General features: G+C 35.9%; 1 protein-coding gene across 2 annotated transcripts in view; it reads left to right on the plus strand.

The window, feature by feature from the left end:
- Positions 1-12,154, plus strand: part of dpr1 (defective proboscis extension response 1) — a 541,854-nt gene extending 529,700 nt beyond the window's left edge. For both annotated transcript variants that reach the window (XM_073988758.1, XM_073988757.1), the window contains exon 9: positions 87-12,154. In XM_073988758.1, the coding sequence (XP_073844859.1) occupies positions 87-577 (491 nt within the window). In that variant the 3' untranslated portion in view covers positions 578-12,154. The remainder of the gene's footprint in view (positions 1-86) is intronic.
- Positions 12,155-24,549: the final 12,395 nt, after the last annotated feature.

Here is a 24,549-nt window from a genome sequence, read left to right on the forward strand (position 1 = left end):
GCCTAATAAAAAGTTCGAACAAAACAAAAAAGAAACTTTCTAAAACCGATATGTTTTTTCATTCTTTCATTTTCTTTTCATTTCAGGTGAACATCCGGCAGCCATGCAGCACAATTCAAGTAAAATGCATAGTAGCAATTTCTATTTGAGTATATGTTGCATGTTATTTACCATTTTAACATGTTGTTTACAACATTTGATGTCTGCAACAATCGCTGCCACAGCAACCACAACAATAACCCAAACTTTAATGTTGCCACCATCATCAACATTGGCATCGTCGTCGGCCAGGGCACATAAAACGAGAAAACCTGCTGTTAGAAAACTAATACAAACGAAACGGGTTTTATCATCCACGTCAGAGTCATCATCATCGTCAGGACCAATTTCCAGGACCTCAGTGTTAACCGATAGCAAGAAGGCTGCAGCTGTTTCTAATATTGTGGTTGCAACAGCCACATTAACATCAACGGACAGCACCAGACCAGCTATCAGCAGTAATACAAAAACAGCAACACCAACAACAACAACAGATATTTCCCGCCTGATGTCATGTCGTTCAAGTATCCTTAGATGAAAGGCTAAAAGTTACGACAACTACAACAGACTGCTGTTGCAGCTATAAACCTAAATGTTGTGCGCAATGATGGTGTTGTAAGTAACACCGCCAGCCAGCAACGGCAACAGCAGGAGCACCAGTATATCTTAACGGTTCTTTTTTGTTTCTTTTCTAAACTTATTGCCAGCCAGCCACTCTTTGGTTTGGTAGTTGTTTTTATAAAAGCATTTTTTATTATTCTCCTTTTGACTGGGGCATAATGGGGGGTGGGTGATCTCGGAACATAGTAAGCAACAACTTAACGAAACATAGAAAACGAAAAAATGAAACAACAAAGGATTCTGTTTCATGTTCTCCTTTTTTTGCCAACCAGGAAAAATCGCCATAATAAAGCAAGAAAGAAATGCGCCAAAAAGAAACGGGCTTATAAAGTTGCCCAAAGAAAAAAACGGCAGTTAAGACAAAATTGCAGGTAATAAAGTAGTAAAAACGGATTTTGTAAAACTCCATGCGTTTGCATGTAAAATACGAGCAACAATGAAAACAACAACACAAGTAAATAAGAGTGAAATACAAGGAAAACGTGAAACCCAAACTTTGGACTTCTTTATAATTTCATAGAAACTTTGTGTGATGGGGGGTCTTCATTTTTGTTTAGCAGCCACCATCAAATGAACAAATTACCATGTGCCATGAGAGAGAGAGCGAGTGAATGAGCATATCCGGAGATTTTATAAAGTTGAAATAATTCACATAAAAGTATGTTAAGTAAGGTAAACTAAGTTTAGCTAAAAGTTAGGGTAATTAATTTGTGTAAAGTATCACAGTCAACTTGGCAGGCAGAAGAAAGTTTTTTGTTTCCCCCCTGGTGGCAACAGTGGTTAAAGAGGGAAAAACAGGATATAACTAAGACAGTAAATTATAAGATTTTATGTAGGTATGTCCACGATTTCATATGTTTTCATATGTATTTGGTAACCCAAGGGTATGTGGTACTTCGTCATTCCTCCTTCATTCCTTTTCATGGCATAAAACCTTTAAGTTGCAAATGTCGTTCTATAGACAGTAAATCTTGTCGTCCATACGACGTCGACATTCAACGCAGATTAACCCGTAGATTTTTCGAAGAATTTTTATCTCAAAGACGCCTAATTTCAAAGTGATTATAAAGGTCTAACCGGAACCTTTGAAATAAAAAATAAAAAACTTAATATTGCATTGTATAACACTAGTTTATACTAGCTTCTAAAACAATGCAATGTAGAGTAATTAATTATTTATTTCAAAAGATTCCGACTAGATCTTCATATTCACTTTGATTTTTTTAACATGTGGGTTAGGCCCGAATTGAGCGTCGATACCAAAATGTTTGACTTATCATCGCTTACTGTCGGACCCTCTTTAGCAGATTCTCATTCGACTTTTTTACAGGCATCATGCTGTAAGGGACGTGCTGTATGGTCAATGGGGAATTGATCGGATCTTAAGCCGCACTGATATGACCAAATTATGTCGTTGACCATATTCTTCAGTCGTTCACAAAATATGAATCAGAAGGTGGAAAGTTTTATACCTCCAAGGAAGACTTAGTACCAAATTTCAGCCATTTCGGAGGGATATTGAGGCCACAACCTTCAAAATACCAGAAATCCGGAGGTACCTTTCTATGGGGGCTATATGAAGAAGTGGACCTGTAAGGACAAATTTCATATGGAACGTTTAATACCACAAATAAAGACCAAATAGCAGATTTCAGCCATTTTGAAGGGATATTGAGGCCACAACCTTCAAAATACCAGAAATCCTGGTACCAGAGGTACCTGAAATATGGGGGCTATATGAAGGCGTGGACCTATACCGAGAAATTTAAGGTGGAACGTTTTATACCCCAAACGAATACTAAATACTAAATTTCAGTCATTTCGGTGGGATATTGAGGCTACAACTTTCAAAATACTGAAAATCGGGAGGTACCGTTCTATGGGGGCTATATGAAGACGTGGACCTATACTGACAAATTTCAAAATATCGGAAATCGGGAGGTACCGTTCTATGGGGTCTATATAAAGACGTGGACCCATGCGGACAAATTGCAGGTGTAAAGTTTCATACTCCTGACGAAGACTTAATACCACATTTCAGCCATTTCGGTGGAATTGTTAGACCAAAAATCCTTGAATATATTTAATAAAATAGCGAGCTGTATCTTGGTTTTAACAGACAGACGACGGACGGACATGGTTATAACGACTTAGAATTTTATGCTGATCAACACGAATATTTCGATGTGTTACAAACACAATGACAAATATAATTATACACTCCATATATTGGTGGAGGGTATAAAAATGCTCTTTAGTACTCTGAGCACACCAGATTACCTTACTCACCTCTACAGGAGGATGTTATGGGTGTCTGTATTAAGACCATCAATTTAATGTTTCACTTCTTGGTAAAATGTTCGGACTTCATTCTGGCTCCCCTACATCTCTATTTTTATACCCTCAGCATTTATGCTAATCAAATAATGGATTTTCAGACAATTTGGAGTCGATTTAGCAACGTCGCACGATAACTGTTAAACAGCCATTCGTCATATTTTGTCCAAACTTAGTTTAATTTCGAAGATGAGCCATATCGGTCCACTCCTTCAGGTACCCCCCGCAAAAGTTCTGGAAAATGTTCGGGAAGTTTGTGCGCACAATATCTTTTGAAGGTAGTAACCGATGTGGTCGATACTTTCCACATCATGAAATTTCTAACAGACATAGATGAGGTTCCAATATGGACCCGATAGGTCCACTCCTTCGGGTACCTCCACACAAAAAGTTTCGTTTAGGACCTCCTCTCGAATCGGTTTTGATTTTTGTTGTCCAAAATTTGGCCAGCATAATATTTTTTCCGAACTTATTTTAAGTCCGAAGATTAGCCATATGAGTCCATTCCTTTAGGTACCTCCCCATGATAACTCACGAAGGCAGTAACCGATTTTTTCCATACTTTGCACATCGTAATATTTCTGTGAGACATAGATCAGGTTCCAATATGCCAATTCCTTCAGGTACTTCCCCATTCAAAATTTCGGAAAAATGCAATTTTAAGCGAATCGAATCGCTCAGATCTTTGCTGTAACAACTTGTGGTCTCTGCTCCCATTACGAAGGTACATATTTTTTTCTGGGGCAAGTCCATACTTCCTGAGAAAATAGACCGAAAGCTGTAAAAACGCCTATGGCACCATGTGTAGTGACTGGAGCGCACGATAACTCTCGAACGGATCAGGAAATTCGGTCCAAATTTTTTTGTCGGCAAGTTCATACTTCCAAAAAGGACACAAAATCTGCGTAGCCGGTATTGGTTTCGATATTGTCAATTTATGGAAGTTTCCTTCTCACAAGATGAGGGTATATCTCTGTCGGCAAAACCTACTTATACTTTTTTACTTGTTTCCACTCGCACTTTTCCATTTCTCTATATTCCCTTATTTTCTATCGATACATCTCTCTCGTGCGCTACACGTTGCTACTGATTGTAAATAAATAATTGGACATGCTGTTTGGAATATTCTGTGACTATCTATTGTGATTGCAGTTTTCTAATGTCCAACATCTGTGTTGTACAACGAGGCGGTGGTCCGAGTCTATGTTTGCTCGTCGGAACGATCGTGCATCCAACACAAGCGATGAATTTCTTCCATTTATCAATTTGATTTCTTGTTTTTTTTTTTTTGGTCTGGAAACGCTTCCTACCATGTTATCAGGTCCTGTCCCATTCCGCTGTCAGAAATATCAATGTGGAGACTGTTGGATCACAGATATAGTCTTTTCCAGGGTCGTAAATTTTAGAGCATTTTTCTCGTTTTCCTACTTTTTATATAACGCATAGCCTAACCAAATTACACTGTGAACACACATTTTGGGGCAGAAATAATTCCTTTTGGAGATGAAAGCCCTTGGTGAGTATATTAAGAACCCCGAAGGACAGATCCGCCGTGAGTCGAACTTCCGCGTTATGGCGTGATGAAGTTTTTGCTAGAGACCCTGTAAGACATCAGGAATTAGTGTTATATCTTTGTTCACTGTTGCTTTAGCTTATTTTTGAGATGACATGTTCTCAGTCAAACAGAATGACTATTATTTTCGTGGAGCACTTCGACCTTCTAACTCGCTTCCTTCAATGTCCTTTTCGTCCTTTATTTTAAAAGCCGCTATAAAAATACCACAAGATTACGTTTTTCAGCTAAGAAATGTTCTGCAAAATTGTCTCTCAGAAAATTTCTGTATCCACTTGAAATGAAAGAAAGACCAAAATAAGTTTTAGGTTATGCCATGTTAATGCACCGTTGCTTGGTATCCTTCACCCACTAGAATTCCATAAGGCCACTGGTTTCTAAAGAACGCAGGTCTAAGGTTCAACTTGTGATTGTATTTTGGCTCATATTTCCGTTTATATTCATTTTAGGGAATCTTGCAATTTTTAGACATGTTTTCAAACAAATTGCCTATATTTTGGTATATAGCCCATATAAAATATTGTGAGTTAAATTTCATTAATTTTCGTTACGTTAAAATGTGTTCAACATTTAACCACTGTACTTTTTTCTTGACTAAAATATATGACTGCGACAGCGGCAGACATTAAATACTGTAACATTGTAAATTATGTAGAAAATTAATTACCCTGGCGTATCATAATTAAAATTTGTATACAAAAAGATGAGAAGAACTTAAGTGAAGTTAAGTACTTCTGAGGATTTCAAAAATCTTCTTTTTTTTATAGTTAACTTTGTAGAAAATTATGGTAATGGCTACGGATCTTATTACACATTAATGTAGCAAAAGTGGCAGAATACTTCCTTTTAAATTTGTCTTAAAGCAAGGAATGCAATTTTATAAGAAAAAAAATTAAAAACATTATCATAAGAAAAATCCATAAAAGCAAACTAATCTCACTTTAGAAGGCTTGGATATGATGATATTATGAATATAAGCATGGTGCAATACATCTCACGTGCAATAGTACGGCCAGCTGATTTCACTTAATCTATCAAATGCATTGTTATTGTGAATTAATCGTATGAAAATTATTTGTTTACACCCATTGCCAAAATGCATCGATGCTTTGCTACAGTTGTTGAGTGCATTCTACAAATAATACTACACAAAAACCATATAAAGTATTCCATTAATTTTTATTCATACCTGTGTAAATGAGGTTATAATATCGAATTTCAATTCCATTGAAAATAATAATTGGAAATAAAATCTTCAAATAAAATAATTCCAAGCACATCCAACAGAATGTTTATGTAAAAATGCATTTACGTGTGGCACATTTATTTTAATGAACTCAATATTGTATAACAAAAAAAGCGACGACATTTTTTCAAAATAAATTAAGTAAATTATGCAATTAACTAACTAAAAACGCTGCAGTAGCACAAACGTGCATCATTAGTAAAATTAGGAAAAGAGACATATAAGTATAAGTATGCACGTGTGTACAGTAGGGCTATAACCAAAAAATACCACACTAATACCATGTGCGGAATAGTGTCCTGATACCGAAAGCGCGTGTTTTATTTCGATTCGGTGAAAAAGTTTTCGCTGCGATTACTAAAACCCTTTTGATATTTTTTCTATTTAAAAATTTAAATTTGCTTTGTTTGAATAAATATTTATAGAAAACAAATAAAATTCTCACAGGTGAAGTAATAAAAAACAGTTTGTTACTTTCCGGAATTCATTGCAAATGACCACATATTCTCGTGCCCAATACGTACTATAAACATAAACATAAAATTCGCGAGTTTATAAAAACAAAAACAAAAATTGGAAAATTTTCGAATTTGCATAAAATGCTCTGAAATATCGCGATTTGATAACAAATTGGTCCAGAATGGTTTGATATTGATTTTAAATTAGATGAAAACTATTAATAAATTATTACGAAAATCGAATATGTCATTATAACAAATAAAATTTAATAATGCATTACTGAACTTCAATGCTTTTGGTGCGGAAACTTTTTTCGCGATAGAGAAAAAATGACACCGTGCTCTACGAGTTATGCGGTGGTATTTTTGATATTACAAAAATTGAAAAAGAGTTATATCCCTAGTGTACATGATGCCAACATTTACAAAATATTAATAAACATTTTAGGACAGCTTTCGGTTCGCTACAAATAAATAATGTTAAATTACGTATTGAACAGTTTTCAATGGTAAAATAGAAAACCCTCTGGTTACTTCAAGTCGTAACTACTTATTTATCTACTTTTCAGTGGCCAAAAATAAGTACTGACTCCCTATGACATGCCCTTGTTAAAATAATTAGAAAGTAGGTCAACTTGTAATGAGTATTTTTGCTGGGTTTAGATAAGTTCAGTTTAAGACCTGCTCTCGGATCGCTTTGATTTTTATACCCTCAGCATTTACGCTACATACAGGCAAAACGTGCCTCATCGAAATACTGGTTTTAGACCCCAAGTATGTTTGGACGAAATCTTTTTCAGACAATTTGGAGTTGATTTAGCCATGTCCGTCCGTCTGTCGGTTTGGCTGGAGCTCACGATAACGCTCGAACGGATCAACCGATTCGGTCCAAAATTTGGCTTTCGTAATATTTGGCCCAAACTTCTTTTAAGTTCGAAGATGGGTTATATCGGTCCACTCCTTCCGGTACCTCCCCCACAAAAGTTCGAAAATGTTCGGTTGATAACACTTGAAGGGCGTAACCGATTTGGCCCATACTTTGTACATCGTGGAATTTCTACCAGACTTAGATGAGGTTCCAATATGGACTCAATCGGTCCACTCCTTCGAGTACGTCCCACACAAAATTTCGGAAAAGTTCAGTTTCGGACCTGCTCTCGAATAGCTTTGATTTTTGTTGTAACAACATGTATGCACTGCCCTCCATACGACGGTACAAGTTTCATTAGGGGCAAGTCTATACTTCCTGAGAAAATAGCCTGAAAGGTGCAAAAAACCCCTATGACACCGTGTGTAGTGCTTGGAGCGCAAGATAACACTCGAGCGGATCTGCCGATTCGGTGCAAAGTTTGGCCTTCGTAATATTTTTTGTGTAAACATAGTTTAAATTCGAAGATAAGCCATATCGGTCCACTCCTTCAGGTACCTCCCTCCATATTTCTTAGGAAAACATCACGTTAACTCTCGAACTGTTTAACCGATTTGGTCCAACATTTGGTCTTCGTCATATTATATCCAAACTTAGTTTCATGGGGCAATACCGGTCCACAACTTCCGGTACTTCTCCCCAATATTTAAAAAAATGTCACTAAAATGCTAAGACAATATCACTTGAATGGGGCAGCCAATTTGGTCCAAACTTTGGATCTCCTAATATTTTGTCAAAATTTAGTTTAACTTCTAAAATGGCCCATATCGGTCCTCCCTAAAGGTACCTCCACCACAAAGGTTCAGCATTTGTGTCTTAGTGCAGTTAATTCCTAATCCACATTTTTTTCGGCAAGTTCAAATGTCCAAAAAGGGCCACAAAATTCTGAAGAGACCTTAAATACATTCGGTGAAAGTTTCACTTCACATTGGCTGAGGGTATATATCTGTCGGCAAAGCCGACTGACACTTTTTTACTTGTTGGTCATAAAAAAAGTTCGGAGACACAACCACAATTGTCTCGCAAATTAATTTCGAAACAGATACATTCGTAGTTATTGTAAATCTAGCATTTTAAAATATAGATATAGGGGAGTTCCCCGCCCCCTCCGAAACTAAATTTGTAGCCTATATTCACCGGGGGCCATCCCTGTATATTCCCCGACAATTTCAGAAAAATCGGTTCAGTAGTTTTTGTAGAAAAGATAAAAATTGAAAAAGTGGGCGTTAAAGTGGGCGTGGTCAAAATTTCTTTGCATGAAAAGTGGTGAACATTTCACAAGAAGAATTATCCAATTATCGGTCCAGCCGTTCTCAACTGATGCCGTTACCAACGAACGACATTTGATTTTTATTTATACGTGGGCTACTAAAAAGTTTACGACCTTATAATTAAAATGCGAATATTTATCATCAAAAATGATTTTATTGCTTTTATACCCTCATCCATCTGTCTGTCTGGAGCGCACAATAACTCTCGAACAAATGAACCGATTTGGTGGAAAATTCGACTTTCGTAATATTTTGTCCAAACTTAGTTTAAGTTCGAAGATGAACCATATGTGCGGACGATAACTCTTGAACGTAGTAAACGATTTGGTCCATACATTGTACATAGTGAAATTTCTACCGTACATGATGAGGTTCCAATATGAACTCTATAGGTCCACTCCTTCCGGTACCTCCCACACAACATTTAAGATAAGTTCAGTTTAAGACCTGCTCTGGGATCGCTTTGATTTTTATACCCTCAGCATTTATGCTAACGAGGGTATATACACTTTCATACGGGCAAAATGTGCCTCATCGAAATAGTGGTTTTAGACCCCGAGTATGTTTGGACGAAATGTGTTTCAGACAATTTGGAGTTGATTTAGCCATGTCCGTCCTTCTGTCTGTCTGTCTGGAGCGCACGATTACTCTCGAACGGATCAACCGATTCGGTCCAAAATTTGTCTTTCGTAATATTTTGTCCAAACTTAGTTTAAGTTCGAAGATGGGTTATATCGGTCCACTCCTTCCGGTACCTCCCCCACAAAAGTTCGAAAATGTTCGGAAAATTTGTGCGCACCATAACTGTTGAAGGGAATAACCGATTTGGGCCATACTTTGTACATCGTGAAACTTCTACCAGACTTAGATGAGGTTCCAATATGGACTCAATCGTTCCAATCCTTCGAGTACCTCCCACACAAAATTTCGGAAAAGTTCAGTTTAGAACCTGCTCTCGAATAGCTTTGATTTTTGTTGTAACAAAATGTATTCACTATCCCCCATACGACGGCACAAGTTTCATCAGGGGCAAGTCTATACTTCCTGAGAAAATAGCCTGAAAGGTGCAAACAAAACCCTATGACACCGTGTGTAGTGGTTGGGGCACAATCTCGAACGGATCTGCCAATTCGGTCCAAAATTTGGTCTTCGTAATACTTTGTCCAAACATAGTTTAAGTTCGAAGATAAACCATATCGGTCCACTACTTCGGGTACCTCTCTCACAAAAGTTCAAAAATGTTCGGAAACATTTTGCGCACGATAATTCTTGAAGGGAGTGACCGATGTAATCCATACACTGCACATCCTAATATATCTACCAGATATAGATCAGGTTCGAATATGGACTATTTTTGTCTACTCCTTCTGGAACCTCCCACACAAAATTTCGGATAAGTTCACTTTAAGACCTGCTCTCGAATCGCTTTAATTTTTATTGAAGCGATTTGCATTTGGGTGCCACCGTGCTGCAATGGTATGCACATCCGCCTTGCACGCAGAAGGTCGTGGGTCCGATTCCCCGGGCAGGCAACATCAAAATTTTCAACGGTGGCAAAATATCCCTCAGTAATGTTGGCGACATTTCCTGAGTATTTCAGCCATGTAAAACCTCTCTATAAAGTGGTGTCGTAAGACACGCCGTTGAGCTAATATGAATCGGGGTGCACTCATTGATATGAGAGAAGTCTCCCCTGTCCCGTCTGGGATGTTTGTGGAACAATTATATAGATTTGCATTCGCTACCTCCATTACAACGGTACAAGTTTTTTCAGAGACATGTCCATATTTCTTGGGAAAGCCCTATGTCACCATATGTGGCGGTCACGATAACTTTCGAACTGTTCTACCGATTTGGTCGAACATTTTGTTTTCGTCATATTTTATCCAAACTTAGTTCCATGGGGCAATACTGATGCACAACTTCCGGTACTTCTCCCCAATATTTAAAAAATGTCACTAAAATGCTAGGACGATATCACTTGAATGGGGCAACGAATTTGGTCCAAACGTTGGATCTCCTAATATTTTGTCAAAATTTAGTTTAACTTCTAAAATGGCCCATATCGATCCTCCCTAAGGGTACCCCCCACAAAAGTTCAAGATTTGTGGCTTAGTGCAGGTAATTTCTAATCCACATATTTGTCGGCAAGTTCAAATGTTCAAAAAGTGCCACAAAATTCCGTAAAGGCCCTAAATACCTTTGATCTGTCCGTAGATGAAAGTTTCACTTCACATTGGCTGAGGGTATATCTCTGTCGGCAAACCCGACTGATACTTTTTTACTTGTTCAATGTATTCTCCAGCATGATATATATACACCTTTACCTGCGCTCAAACCAATTACACTGTAACACAAATTGGAACTCAAGTTCTGTGCGGTGGAAAATACGTTTTCGAGATGATAGTTCTTGGCGAGAATATTAAGAACCTATAGGTCAAGTTTTAGTGTTATGGTGTGATGAATTGTTTGATGGTCCCCCTATAATGCTTGTGAAAATAGCACAAGCAAATGAACCGTAGTAAAAGTGCCACAAGATGAGATTTATTAACATCCTATAAGTGAGTTTAAATATAACATTAGAAAGATTATAGAATTGTCTATCACATGAAATTAATTCGTTGACTAATGCCTTGCTTATTCCGGTTCTAGAACAAAAATCCGTTTTTAAGGAAAATGTCTCTGCGCGTAAATATGAAGATCTAAACTTGGTGGTATGTATACATACGTATATATGTATGTATGTATGAATATTGGTAAATTGCATGCAATTTCCTGACATTCAAACTCAGTTTCCTGGTTGGCTCTACGTTTTTTTAAATTCTCATCCAACAATAAATTTAAAAACCAAAATGTAAATAAAAATGTAAAATGAAATATGAATATGAAATAAGAAGATAAATGCATATAAAATATGCAATTAACATATAAATAAAATCCCAATTAAAACGAATTGAAATAAAGCATTGTAATAAATATGAAAAATAACTTCAAACCATATTGAATTCGCCATGAATTAATTTATTATGACAAATAATTTAAACCACCTTCTACACCTTTTATGAACATCCGCATTATAATTGCACTTATAGACGACATAATTTTAAAATACAACAACATATTTTGAACAAGTAAAGTAACTACTTAATTTCCATTTTTTTCAAATAAAACACATTTGATCTTTTTAATTATCAGTGTAAAAATATACATTATTGAAAAACAAAACCAACAACAATATTCATTAAGCGGTAGATGGTTGTTTGTTAATGAAATACGGGATTATTGTATATAGAGATTTTAATTGATAACTTTGTATAATGAGATATTGTTTGAGTTTTCACCTTTCAGTTTATAATACCGTAATCGTTTGTATGACATAGTAAATAAGCTGCTCTATATAATAATTTATATAAATATACAATAAATATTTCAACGTACATATATATGATAATTATAGAGATAATAATCACAATCATACAGCGACATACACCCACACACAAGCATTTTCGCATGAAAAAGATTCAAAATAAATTACAAACAATATTACCAACACCCCCACACAATAATCCAAAAATTAGTTTAAATATGTAGTAAAATAATATAATTAAAATTTATAAAGAAACAAAAACAATAAAATTAAACAATAAAATAAACAATAAAATTAATTTGCATAAAATTTATGAGAGTGCAAAGCAGTGGCATAAATTCAAATAAAAAAAAAAATAAATAAATAATAAAACTTCATTAAAGAAAAAAAATTAAAAAAAAACAAAAGCATATTCTAATGACACATAATAGTAATGACTTTACATAATATACAATATAATTACATTAATAATTAAGATATAAGTTAATTTAATACAAAAACAAAACAAACAAAAAACCGTAAAACATCATTAAGAAATAAACTGAACAAAAAACCATCAACCACAAAATTAATAAGGCATACAAAAATACTGTGTACGATGAACTCAAAGAAAGAATAATTGAAAAATGTATTCACAATAAGTAAACAACAGTAATTGAAAGCAAAAAGTAAGAAAAAAAAGAGATGAGACATGAATAAAGAAATAAACATTTATGGTTTAGAAAAATTTTAAATACTCCAAAGGTGTTTTTATTGCATTTAAAAGGAAAAAATGTGTGGTAAGTTGATAAGCCAGATTGGGGGAAGTTAAACTAATAATAATAATGTGTCAAATAATAATGTGTCAATAATTAATCGTATCATATCAATCAATGACGGGACGTCAAAGTTTGGAGTGTATATTACGTATGTTTTTCCGTTTGTAAAGTATTGAAATTACACATGAACCGGACTATAAACGCCTGAAACGACAGGAAAAATGGAGTAAAATTGCACTTAAGATTTTTCGTTTTCTCATCCTGTTGAACTTTTACAAGACATTCAAATTTTAAAGGACAACATTTTCCAAAAAGAAAATATTTCAAATACTTGTACTCTTCACACGTTGCTGTTGTTGGTGTCATTTAAAAGAGGAGAATATTGGCTTTGTATAAATATTTTCATTTATTGCATTCAAGGGTAACAAGGACATCAAAAACGTCTTTGAAAAATTAAATACTAAAAAATCCTTTGAAAACATCCAGCAATTTTTTAAAAAATATATATATTTTCGATTGCTTGAGTGGAGTATTCCCCCAATGGCTTAACTTCATTTATTACCCTCTATTACAGAGAGTAATGTTTTTCAAAACGAACTGACAGTGTTGCAAAATTTTACTGATCGCTACCAATATCATGATTTCATCCCGGCGAAGGGAATTATCAATTGGCTTCTCAGTTTTTGAAATGATGCATTTTTAGCGAAAAACCGAACTCTTTAAGTGTCTAGTATTCTCATATGAATGAGAATCACACTCACTTTTCGGCTTTTCCAAAGAAACACCAAAATCAAAATATTTTGCAACATGTCAGCACGTATCAACTAAGAATTCTTCGAATTCTGTGAGTTGAAAAGAACACCAATACAGTTGCCTGTGAGGTTGTTTTTGGAATTTTGTTTTTTTATTTTTAACAAAGCTCCATTTGCCCGTGCCTCGGCTCACAGAATTCGAAGAATTCTTAGTTGATACGTGTTGACATGTTGCAAAATATTTTGATTTTGGTGTTTCTTTGGAAAAGCCGAAAAGTGAGTGTGATTCTCATTCATATGAGAATACTAGACACTTAAAGAGTTCGGTTTTTCGCTAAAAAGGCATCATTTCAAAAACTGAGAAGCCAATTGATAATTCCCTTCGCCGGCATGAAATCATGATATTGGTAGCGATCAGTAAAATTTTGCAACACTGTCAGTTCGTTTTGAAAAACATTACTCTCTGTAATAGAGGGTAATAAATGAAGTTGAGCCAATGGGGGAATACTCCACTCAAGCAATCGAAAATGAGATTGAACTTCAACAATAAACAAAACAAACAAAAAAATATATTTATATTAATATCCTCTATGTAGTGCAACACTTTCCGACATTTCAATATCCTAGCTTTTTAAGTTAGTTTTTAATAAATGTTTACATTAAATTCTTGAAAAAAACACAAAAAACATTTTATTCTATATCATTGTGCGACACGAACAAAATTAAAATTTACAAGTCCCAATTTACATTAGGCGAGTTTACTTGCGGCAATTGTCAGTTTGATGGAGAGAGAGGTGAGGTATATGGTAACCCTTTGCCTCTCAACACCCTCTCTCACCCACAAACTGACAATTGCCGCAAGTAAACTCGCCTAATGTAAATTAGGACCAAACAAACCATATTCTGACACCGCAGCATGATAGAAGACCAAAAATAAGAAGTCACGTGTCCCGGCGTTTGCCAGGGTAATATTTTCTAAACCGCTAAGAATTTTAATTTGCTATCGGAGGCAAACACAAAAGCTCCACTGAACCACATCTTCAATGTCAATGTCGTCAAGGCCAAATTTCCTTTATATTTTTATACCCTCAGCCTTTAGGCTAATGAGGGTATTTACACTTTGATACGACCAAAAATGTGCCTCATCGAAATAATGGTTTTAGACCCCAAATATGTTTGTACGATATCCGTTTCAGACAATTTTGAGTAGATTTTGCAATGTCCGTCCGTCTGTCTGTCTGTCTGGCTGGCTGGTGCGCACGATAACTCTCGAACGGATCAATCGATTCGGTTCAAATTTTGGGTATTGAAATATTTTGTCCAGATTCGATTTAAGTTCGAAGATGGGCCATATAGGTCCACTCCTTCAGGTACCTCCCCCACAAATGTTCAAAAATTGTCGCAAAACTTGTGCGCACGATAACTCTTGTAGGGAATAACCGATTTGGCCCATACTTTACACATCGTTTAATTTCTACCAAACTTAGATGAAGTTCCAATATGGACTCAATCGGTCCACTCCTTCGGGTACCTCCCACACAAAATTTCGGAAAAGTTCAGTTTAGGACCTGGTCTCGAATCGCTTTGATTTTTGTTTACGCAAGTTGTATTCGCTGTCCTCTATACGACGCTGTAAGTTTCATTAGGGGAAAGTCCATACTTCCTGAGAAAATAGCCTGAAAGTTACAAAAAACCCTATGACATCGTGTGTAGTAGTTGAGCGCAAGATAACTCTCGAACGGATCTTTCGATTCGGTCCAAAATTTGGCTTTCGTAATATTTTGTCCAAACTTAGTTCAAGTTCAAAGATGGATTATATCGCTCCACTCGTACCGGTACCTCCCCCACAAAAGTTCGAAAATGTTCGGAAAATTTGTGCGTACGATAACTCTTGAAGGGAGCAACCGATTTGGTCCATACTTTGCACATTATGAAATTTCTACCAGACTTAGATGTGGTTCCAATATGGACTTAATCGCTAAACTCATTCGAGTACCTCCCACACAAAATTTCGGAAAAGTTCAGTTTAGGACCTGCTTTCGAATCGCCTTGGTTTTTGTTGTAGCATCTTGTATTCACTGTCCGCTATACGAAGGTACAAGTTTCCTCAAGGGCAAGTCAATACTTCCTGAAAAAATAGCCTGAAAGTTGAAAAACAAAGCCTATGACACCAAGTTTATGGGTGGAAGCGCAAGATAATTCTCGAACGGAGATGCTGATTCCGGCCAAAATTTGGCCTTCGTAATATTGTTTCTAAACATAGTTTAAGTTCGTAGATTAGCCATATCGGTCCACTCCTTCAGGTACCTACCCCACATAAGTTCAAAAATATTCGGAAAAGTTGTGCGCACGATAACTCTTGATGGGAGTGAATGATTTGGTCCATACTTTACACATTCCCATAATATCTACCAGATATAGATAAGGTTAGAATATGGACTATATTTGTCCACTCCATCCCTCCCACCCAAAATTTTGGATAAGTTCAATTTAAGACCTACTATTGAATCACTTTGATTTTTGTTGAAGCAACTTACATTCGCCGCTCAATTACGATGGTAAAAGTTGATTCAGGGGCAAGTCCATACTTCTTGAGTAAACAGCCCGAAGGGTGTACAAAACCCCCTATGGCACCCCCATGGTCCATGTCGGTCCATTCCTTTAAGTACCTTTTTCGCAAAATTTTTGAACTTTAATCCTAGTCAACATTTTGGTAGGTTCATACGACCAACATTTTGAAACCCCCTAAATACATAAGTTGTTCGTGAAAAAAAGTGTTTCAATTTGCACAGGCTGAGGGTATATCTCTGTCGGCAAAGCCGACTAATACTTTTTACTTGTTTTTAAACTACCCTTGCAGTACAAATTTAAGTATTGTCATGCTCACAAATTCACCATAGATGACCATACCCAGCAAAAATTCGGATCCATTAGTCATTACGTAACCCATTACAAAGTAATGTAAACAAGCTTCTTTTCCCATTACAAGTAATCTGAAAAGTAATGGGATACTTCTTTAAAAAATTACAAGACAAACCTACTTACTTTGCTCCTCACTAAGTAATGAGGAGGGTGGCACAGTGAGTGTGTTTCCGACTATAAATCCTAGGGTTGTGTGTTCAACACTCACTGTCGGCACGCGAGTTTTTTAATTAAAAAATAACCGTTCGTGGTACACATGTGCACTGCACATTTAAGTTCTTAAGCAACCCTTAATGTTCGTGTGCGTGGCATAGTATAAAGTGTCTTTGGGTAGAAACCAGAGGGATAGTGTGTTCAACTCCCACAGCGATCGAAATAAAATAAAGTAAAATAAAAGTAAGAAGTGTGATGAAATTAAAAAAAAAATCTACATTAACTGTTCTAAAAATATAATTTTTTCAACTTGCTTTTCAACTTCTAGTGACCACAGAATAACTAGTTATTCTAGTGGTCATATAATAACTACAAACTAAGTGCGACATGCCCTTGTAAAAATAATGGGGAAGAAAGGGAGTTTGCGAGTAGTTACGGCTGCCAAAAATCCCTTACAAAACCTATGATTTTGGGAGGACTTTTTTTGCTGGGTATGTATAAATAAATGTTCGAAAATTGATCTGGAAGAATGTTTCTGCGACGAAAATAAAGTAGAAAATTGTAAATCAAATTTAAGTCAAAGCGGCATGATATCGCCGACTTTTATAGTGCTGTATAACCTCAGTAGTCCATTCTTTTGTACTTATTCGTGTTTGTTTTATGACTTGTGAACAGAAAAAAACTTTTTGACTTGACTATATAGGTATTAAACAAAAAAACATTGTTCCACAACATCCCATACGGGACAAGGGAGACTTCTCTCATATCAATGAGTGCACCCCGATTCATATTTAGCTCAATGATATGGGACCTACTGTTTATCGCCGAGTCCGAACGGCGTGTCTTAAGACACCACTTGTGGAGAAGTTTTTCAACGCTGAAATACTCAGGAAATATCGCCAACATTACTGAGGGGTATTTTGCCACCGTTGAAAAATGTTTGATGTTGCTTGGCCGGGGAATCGAACCTCCGACCTTCTGCGTGCAGAGCGGGCGTGCATACCATTGCGATATCATGCCCCTTTGACTTAAATTTGATTTACAATTTTCTACTTTATTTTCGTCGAAGAGACATTCTTCCCGACCAATTTTCGAACATTAATGATACATGTGGTCAACTATGGTGGATTTGTAATCATGGTGATACTTAAATTTGTACTGCAAGGATAGTTAAACCTGAGCTAAAATACCAATTATGTTCAATGACCTTCCTAATTTATCCATCCTAATAATATGGCTATCACTTGGTATTTGCTTTCAGACAATTTTCGAAGCTCAGAAGAGATCTAACGAAATCAAAAAGTCATTTAAAGCAGGTTTATAAAACGTTTTTGTTGGAATATTTTTTTAATTTTATCTGAAAGTTCTTGGTAACTTTTCCATGTTGATAATTGAACCCACGTTCCTAATAAAGCGGGTCAAATTTGTTGTAGGATTTACCAGAATGTTCCATTTTACTGAAGTAAACCAAAAAATTGCGCAATATTTGCATTGGTTGTACAATTTTTAAATTTTATTTGATTCAAACCAATTCTGATGATCGCAAAAATTGGGCTCTTTTTTGTACATTTTTTATTTTAATTGGAATATTTTCCGAAAATATGACAACACAGTAAAGTTTTTTCTTGGGTATGTTGGCATAGTATAGGACTCTCAAAAAGTAAATAGTATGGATCTGTAATACGAACACATCAGAAGATACCTTAACATATAAAAAGAAAAAAATCAAACCTATTCAGATGATCGCTAGTGTATGTAGCTAGCTGTCTGCAAAATATGGTCCAAGTAGTGATCTTAGTTTTTGTATAATAATATTTTTAATTTGGGAAGTCAAATTTCAGTCGCCAACTTAAAACGCGTTTTCTCGAAACTGGATGTTTTGAGATGTGTCACTCTTTGAGTAAATGACCGATATGTATACCAAACCAATTAGTAACCAAACTTCTTCGTAAAGGACTCGAAATATTAAATTACGTTAAACTAAGTTTGAAAGAAATTTTTGAAAAAGTTATCTTGCACAATAGCCATTTTAGTATGTGCCGAGAAGGTTTTGGTGCTTGGACCATTATCTCAGGAAGTATTGACTTACTCCGGAAAAAGATTATACCGTTGAAAATGAGGCCACTAGAACAACCTATTGAAAAAAGAATCAAAACCATGCGAGAGGAGCTCTTAAACGTCATTTTCTCGAATTTTGTGTGGGAAGTACCCGAAGAAGTGGAACGATATAGTCCATATTCCAACCTGATACACGCCTGGATGAAATAATATGATGTGCAAAGTCTGCACCAATCAGAAACTCCTGCGAGAATTATTTTGCGGATTTGCCATTTTGGTTGGTGCCGTCAGGGTTTCTTGGAACATTAAGGCCAATATCTCAGGAAGTATGGACCTGCGCAAAAAAAAATTGTACCGTCATAAAAGCAGTCGCAAGGACAACCTGCTGAAAAAAATTCAAGACGATCCGAGTGGAGCTCTTAAACTTCACTTTATCCGAATTTTGTGTGGGAGGTACCCGAAGAAGTGGACCGATATATTCCAACCTGATACATGACTGGATGAAATAATATGATGTGCAAAGTCTGCACCAATCAGAAACTCCCTGCGAGAATTACTTGCGGATTTGCCATTTTGGTTGGTGCCGTCAGGGTTTCTTGGTACTTTTAAGCCATTATCTCAAAAAAGAAAAAAAATACTGAAACAAATTTCAAAACGATACGCGATGAGCTCTTAAACTTCACTTTAACCGAATTTTGTGTGGGAGGTACCGGAAGGAGTGGACCAAAATACTCCATATTCGAACCCGATCTATATCTAGAAGGAATAATACGATGTGCAAAGTTTGAACCAAATCGTTTGCTCCCTTCGAGAGTTACAGACAAATTTTGAGCTTTTGTGGGGAAGGTACTCGAAGGAGTGGACCGATATGTCCCATTTTCGAACTTAAACTATGTTTGGACAAAATATTACGATACCCAAAATTTGGTTCGAATCAGTTGATCCGTTCGAAAGTTATCGCGCGCACCAGAAAGACGGATGGGCATGGCTAAATCTACTCCAAATTGTCTGAGTCTAATTTCGTCCAAACATACTTGGGGTCTAGAACCATTATTTCCATGAGACACATTTTTGGTCGTATCAAAGTTTTATATACTAGGCCGGGGCGATTTGAAAACCTTAATGGGCCCTTCGCGTTTCTGATTCCTGGGATTGAACTGAGCATAAAAGTCCACGATGAAAATCGAGCCTCCCGATTTTGACTTGAAGTTTTTTATTGACGTTTTTTGGATATTTTGGCATATAACAGCCAAACCATTGAGATTTGCGATCCAACACAAATGTCAAAATTGTAGCCAACACAGTATTTAAGAACTCTCTAGTACATTGCAAAAGTATTGGAATGCTCCTTCAGGCAGTTTTGGCCTTGGTCAACTTTTTTAGCACAGTGTCATTTATCGATATTTGCCGAAAAATGTGCACCTTCCCAAGGCCAGAACTGCCTGAAGGAGCGTCCTAATTGTTTTGAAATATACTAGGGGGTTTTTAATTATTGTGTTGGCTGCCGTTTTGGTATTTGTGTTGGTTCAAAAATGCCAGTGGCTTGGCTGTTATACGCCAAAATACACAAAAACGTCAATAAAAAACTTCAAGTCAAAATCGGGAGGCTTGATTTTCACCATAAACATATCCCGGGAATCAGAAACGCGAAGCGCCCATTAAGGTTTTTTTCCTTCACCACAAATCGCCCCGGCCTAGTATATACCCATTCTAGCCTAAAGGCTGAGGGTATAACCAAACCATATTCTGATAGAAGTCCAAAAAATAAGAAGTCACGTGTTCCGGCGCTTGCCAGGCTCATATTTTCTAAGCCGCTAAGAATTTTAATTTGCTATCGGAGGCAAAGTTGTAGCTCTTGTATTAAAGAACTAATTCTGAACACAAAAAATCCACAAATGTCGTCAAGGCCAAGGTGTGGATCGATAAGTACAAACTTCGCACTTCAGCAACGATTCACAGAAATATTACGATATGCAGAGTTTAGACCAATGCAGTTCATGGTTCGAACGTTGTCGTGCTCTCCAGCGGCCCACAGCTTTCAGACCTTTTTCTGAGGAAGGTCTTAATATGTAAAAAATATGTAAAAAGTATCGTACAAATCTGTTACTCACATCTGGAGTTATCGTGTGTATCAATTTAGCCAAAATTTTGAACTTTTATGGGAGGTACCCGAGGGAGTAGAGCAATATGGGCCTCTTCGAACTTGATCTTAGCTTGGACAAAATACTACAACGGCCAAATTTTGGACCGAATCGATTTATTCGTTCGGAACCTATTTTGATTTGGACTGCAACTATTCAATAAGTGTCATCCCTAAAGAGTCATCAAATTCTTATCTGCTGTGCGGAGAAGTTATCTCTGTGGTAGTATTTACCTCGTTTCCCTCATGGGATATTCTTAGGGATTACCTTTGACTACCTACCGACTGATACTTTTTACTTGTTTTTTTTTTTATAATTTCGCACAAATTTTCCAACTTACCTAATACTCTACCAAACGTAAGCAAAAAACGGAGTAAAACAACTTTTAAAAATTTTATTTATCTCTAAGAAATCGAGATCTTATAGTACTAAGTATTCTAAATCACATGTTAACATTTTCTTAAAACCTAATATTTGTAATAAACTTTTTCATTAATGCCGACATAAGCCCCATTATCTTTAATATCACTCAACAGTTTTAAGTCACTTACTTTAGGGTCCTTGTCTTCTTCATCAACTTCATCATAATATTCATATTCTTCATCGTCATCACCATCCATAAATTGATTTTTGTCAGCATCGTCTTCTTCGTCATTCTCAATCATCTCCACCTCATCATAATCATCTTCAAAATCATTTTCATCACCGTCTTCATCTTCATTTTCGTAGTCTGTATCATCATTGTCAATTTCTGATCTAATTTCATTCGATACCCCCGTCGATCTTGTGAGATGTTCCACATATAGTTTTCCCAGTTGACGATAATATTCATCCAACATGGCTTGATACATTTTGTTCATGTCCAAATTGGATACTGGAATCGAATGACTAGCAGCCTGTCTGGCTTTAGGAAATACCCTACCCCGAGATGATAGTTCGGGTTGATAGCCATACCAGGGATATTCATTTCGATACCCTGTCGGGTATCTATTAAAACGTTGTGGAGACTTTCTTCTCACAGCTAAAGGGCTCGCAGTTGTAGTGGTAGTACTTGAACCGCCATTTCGCCTTAACACTACCACACAATTAAAAACTGATCTATCATTTGAACTATCGCCTGAAGTGAGCGAAGAATTTGGTGTAATTAAATATGGTTGATAACCGGGGTAAGTTGGAATCGAGTTATACACCACATTGGGTGCTACCCCAGCATAGTCATATTCATATCCATATTGGCGACCGGTACGACCAGTGGTAGTAGTATTCAACACACACAATGGATAACTCTTTGTGTTAAAACTTTCAGCCACTTGACTTGCATTGAAGGAAGTTAGATTGAGCAAGTTTGTCCAGCTTTTGGCTAAAGTATTACTCCAGTCGGAAATAGAACGATGTCCCTCCCTCAGAATATGATCCTCAGTTACAACCGGCTGTTGTGTTTGTATAATAGCGATTAAAGATTGATATTGTTGTGGTGAAATGGGATAAAATTTCAAAAGTTCACCATTGGAAATAACTGAAATCCACAATAACAACAATATAAACAAAAAGTTATACAAAGTTAAAAGCAATGACATATTTACCTGCTGCTTTTGATAGCCCAACGAAGCATGTTATGAGGCCTATGACCACCAATAGTGGTTTACAAGAAATCTCTGCCATTTGTATTGGCTTCTTTCATTAAAAACTAGCTACGAACTAAGCTCTTAAACAAAAACTTTTCTCATATTTATAGCATCTTAAAAATATTTTGAAAAAAGTTCCATGTAAATTATGTTCGTATCAAATATCTCACTTGGCCATTTGTCTTTTGTTATTAAAAAGAAACACCATTTCGTTCTCACTGTTTGGCCATTTAAGGTAGTAGTTTACTAGCCTAGTTTATAAACTCTCATTTACCGCTACTTACCCTAGAATGTCGGTATTCGATATTGGTCAAATGATAAAAAAACATGTTGTCTGAATGCTTTATCGATAATAGTCACCATTCATCGAAAACTGTTGGTGCCATAAATTAGCATCAAGCTTTTGTTTGTCGTCGTCGTTTTTCGTTTGTTGAGTACGGCAAAGCTGGTGGGCACAGATATGCTCAACACAATATGCTGCTGACGTCGACAAAAGTTTAAACTAGTAGCGCATTTATATTATTGAAGAATAATGAATTGACCGTTTACATACGCCTTTGGGGTTTTTTGTGGCTATAAGTTTAGTGTTTTTTTACGTTGAAGGAAAAAACCTAAAGAGCATTCTTAAAAATACCAATGTATAAGGGCGAATTCTGAGTGAAATCGGAACTTTTACAAAAAAAAAAAATTTTGACTTCCTTTATTTTTTGTTGTGTTGATGCTGCTCCTCAGCAAAACAATTAAGTACATTTTCAGATTTTATTTGAATAACGGTTCCAGAGATATCGCGCCCTGAAAAAGTCGAATTCTGTAAAAACAACATGCAATGAAATGTTCATAACTTCGTCAATACTGGTCCAAATAGAAACAAAAATTTTATTGTATTTTTATCACCTATCTAAAAAAAATAGAAAACAATTTTGCACAGTGGGCTTGGATGCAATGTTCGCGATTTAATATTAAAAATAAATTTTTATCAATGATTGTACTCTTCTTTTTTTATTTTCTTGTTTTTTTTTTTTTTTTTTGTATTAAACTACAATTAATTACGAGCATTTTAAGTCCTATTTGATAGCGGGATTAGAATAACGACTATTTTTTCTTAATTTTTTTTTAAATTTTTCATACAACCTTTGCTTTATATTATGTGAAACATTTGTTATTTAAAAAAATAACAAAATTACATTTTAAACATTTGGTTTTTATACCCTCAGCCTTTAGGCTAGAAGGGTATATGGGAAATGTTGCCAATTAGTCCATATTCCATTTCCAAAAAATTGAATTTTTTCTTTTCGCGCTACCTTAACGATTTTTGGTACATAGGTTAAGAAAAAATTCCCCAGTACAAATCCGCTCGCGAGCAAATTTTTGTTGTTGCGAACAAATGTTATCGCGGTTTTACTTCTGCTTTTAAGAAAAAAATATTATAAAAACGCTAATTATTTTATTGAGCACAATTGTCACTAAAAAGTTATCACGAAGTGACGTCATTAAGTAGATTGCATAATATTTGTAAAATGTTACTCAGCATTCGCGGAATTTAAAAAATTGACAAAATTTTAAATGCAATCCGAATTTTTTGAAAATATAGGTCCATTTACCCGTCAAAAATTACAAAAAGTAACAGTTTTAAAGAAAGACTTCACGGGGAATCAAATGAGACCAAACTTATAATCATCGGGATAGTAGTTAGGATATTATAGCCAAAATAAGCACATATTTGTGTTACAAAACAAATTTTGGTTTGGAATAATAGTTTTCATATGCATGCTAGAGTTGAAAATATTGGAAAAATTCTATAGCAGTACTTCTTTCATTTTCTTGAAACTCCCAAAAAATGGGCGGATTTTGCTTTATCTACATTCACATTGAAGGTTTCCCATTGAGGAAAGTTATCGGGTAAAAGCTCCAAGAAACCCTGACCAACCAAAATGGCAAATCCTCAAGATAATCCTCGCAGGGAGTTTTTGATTGATGCAGGCTTTGCACATCGTATTATTTCATCCAGTCCAGTATGGGATTGAAATATAGAATATATCGGTCCACTCCTTCGGGTACCTCCCACACAAAATTCGGAAAAAGTGAAGTTTAGGAGCTCCTCTCGCATCGTTTTTACTCTTTTTCAGTAGATTGTTGGAACGGCCTCCTTTACAATGGTACATTTTGTTCCGGAGTAAGTCAATACTTCCTAAGATAATGACCCAAAAGCTTCAAAACCCTGTCGGATATTGTGCAAGATAACTCTAAAACTTTTTCAAAAATTTCTTTTAAACTTATTTTAACATAATTTAATATTTTGA

Source organism: Musca autumnalis, unplaced genomic scaffold (assembly GCF_047663935.1).
Source record: "Musca autumnalis isolate F117 unplaced genomic scaffold, ASM4766393v1 scaffold_5, whole genome shotgun sequence".
Lineage (NCBI taxonomy): Eukaryota > Metazoa > Arthropoda > Insecta > Diptera > Muscidae > Musca > Musca autumnalis.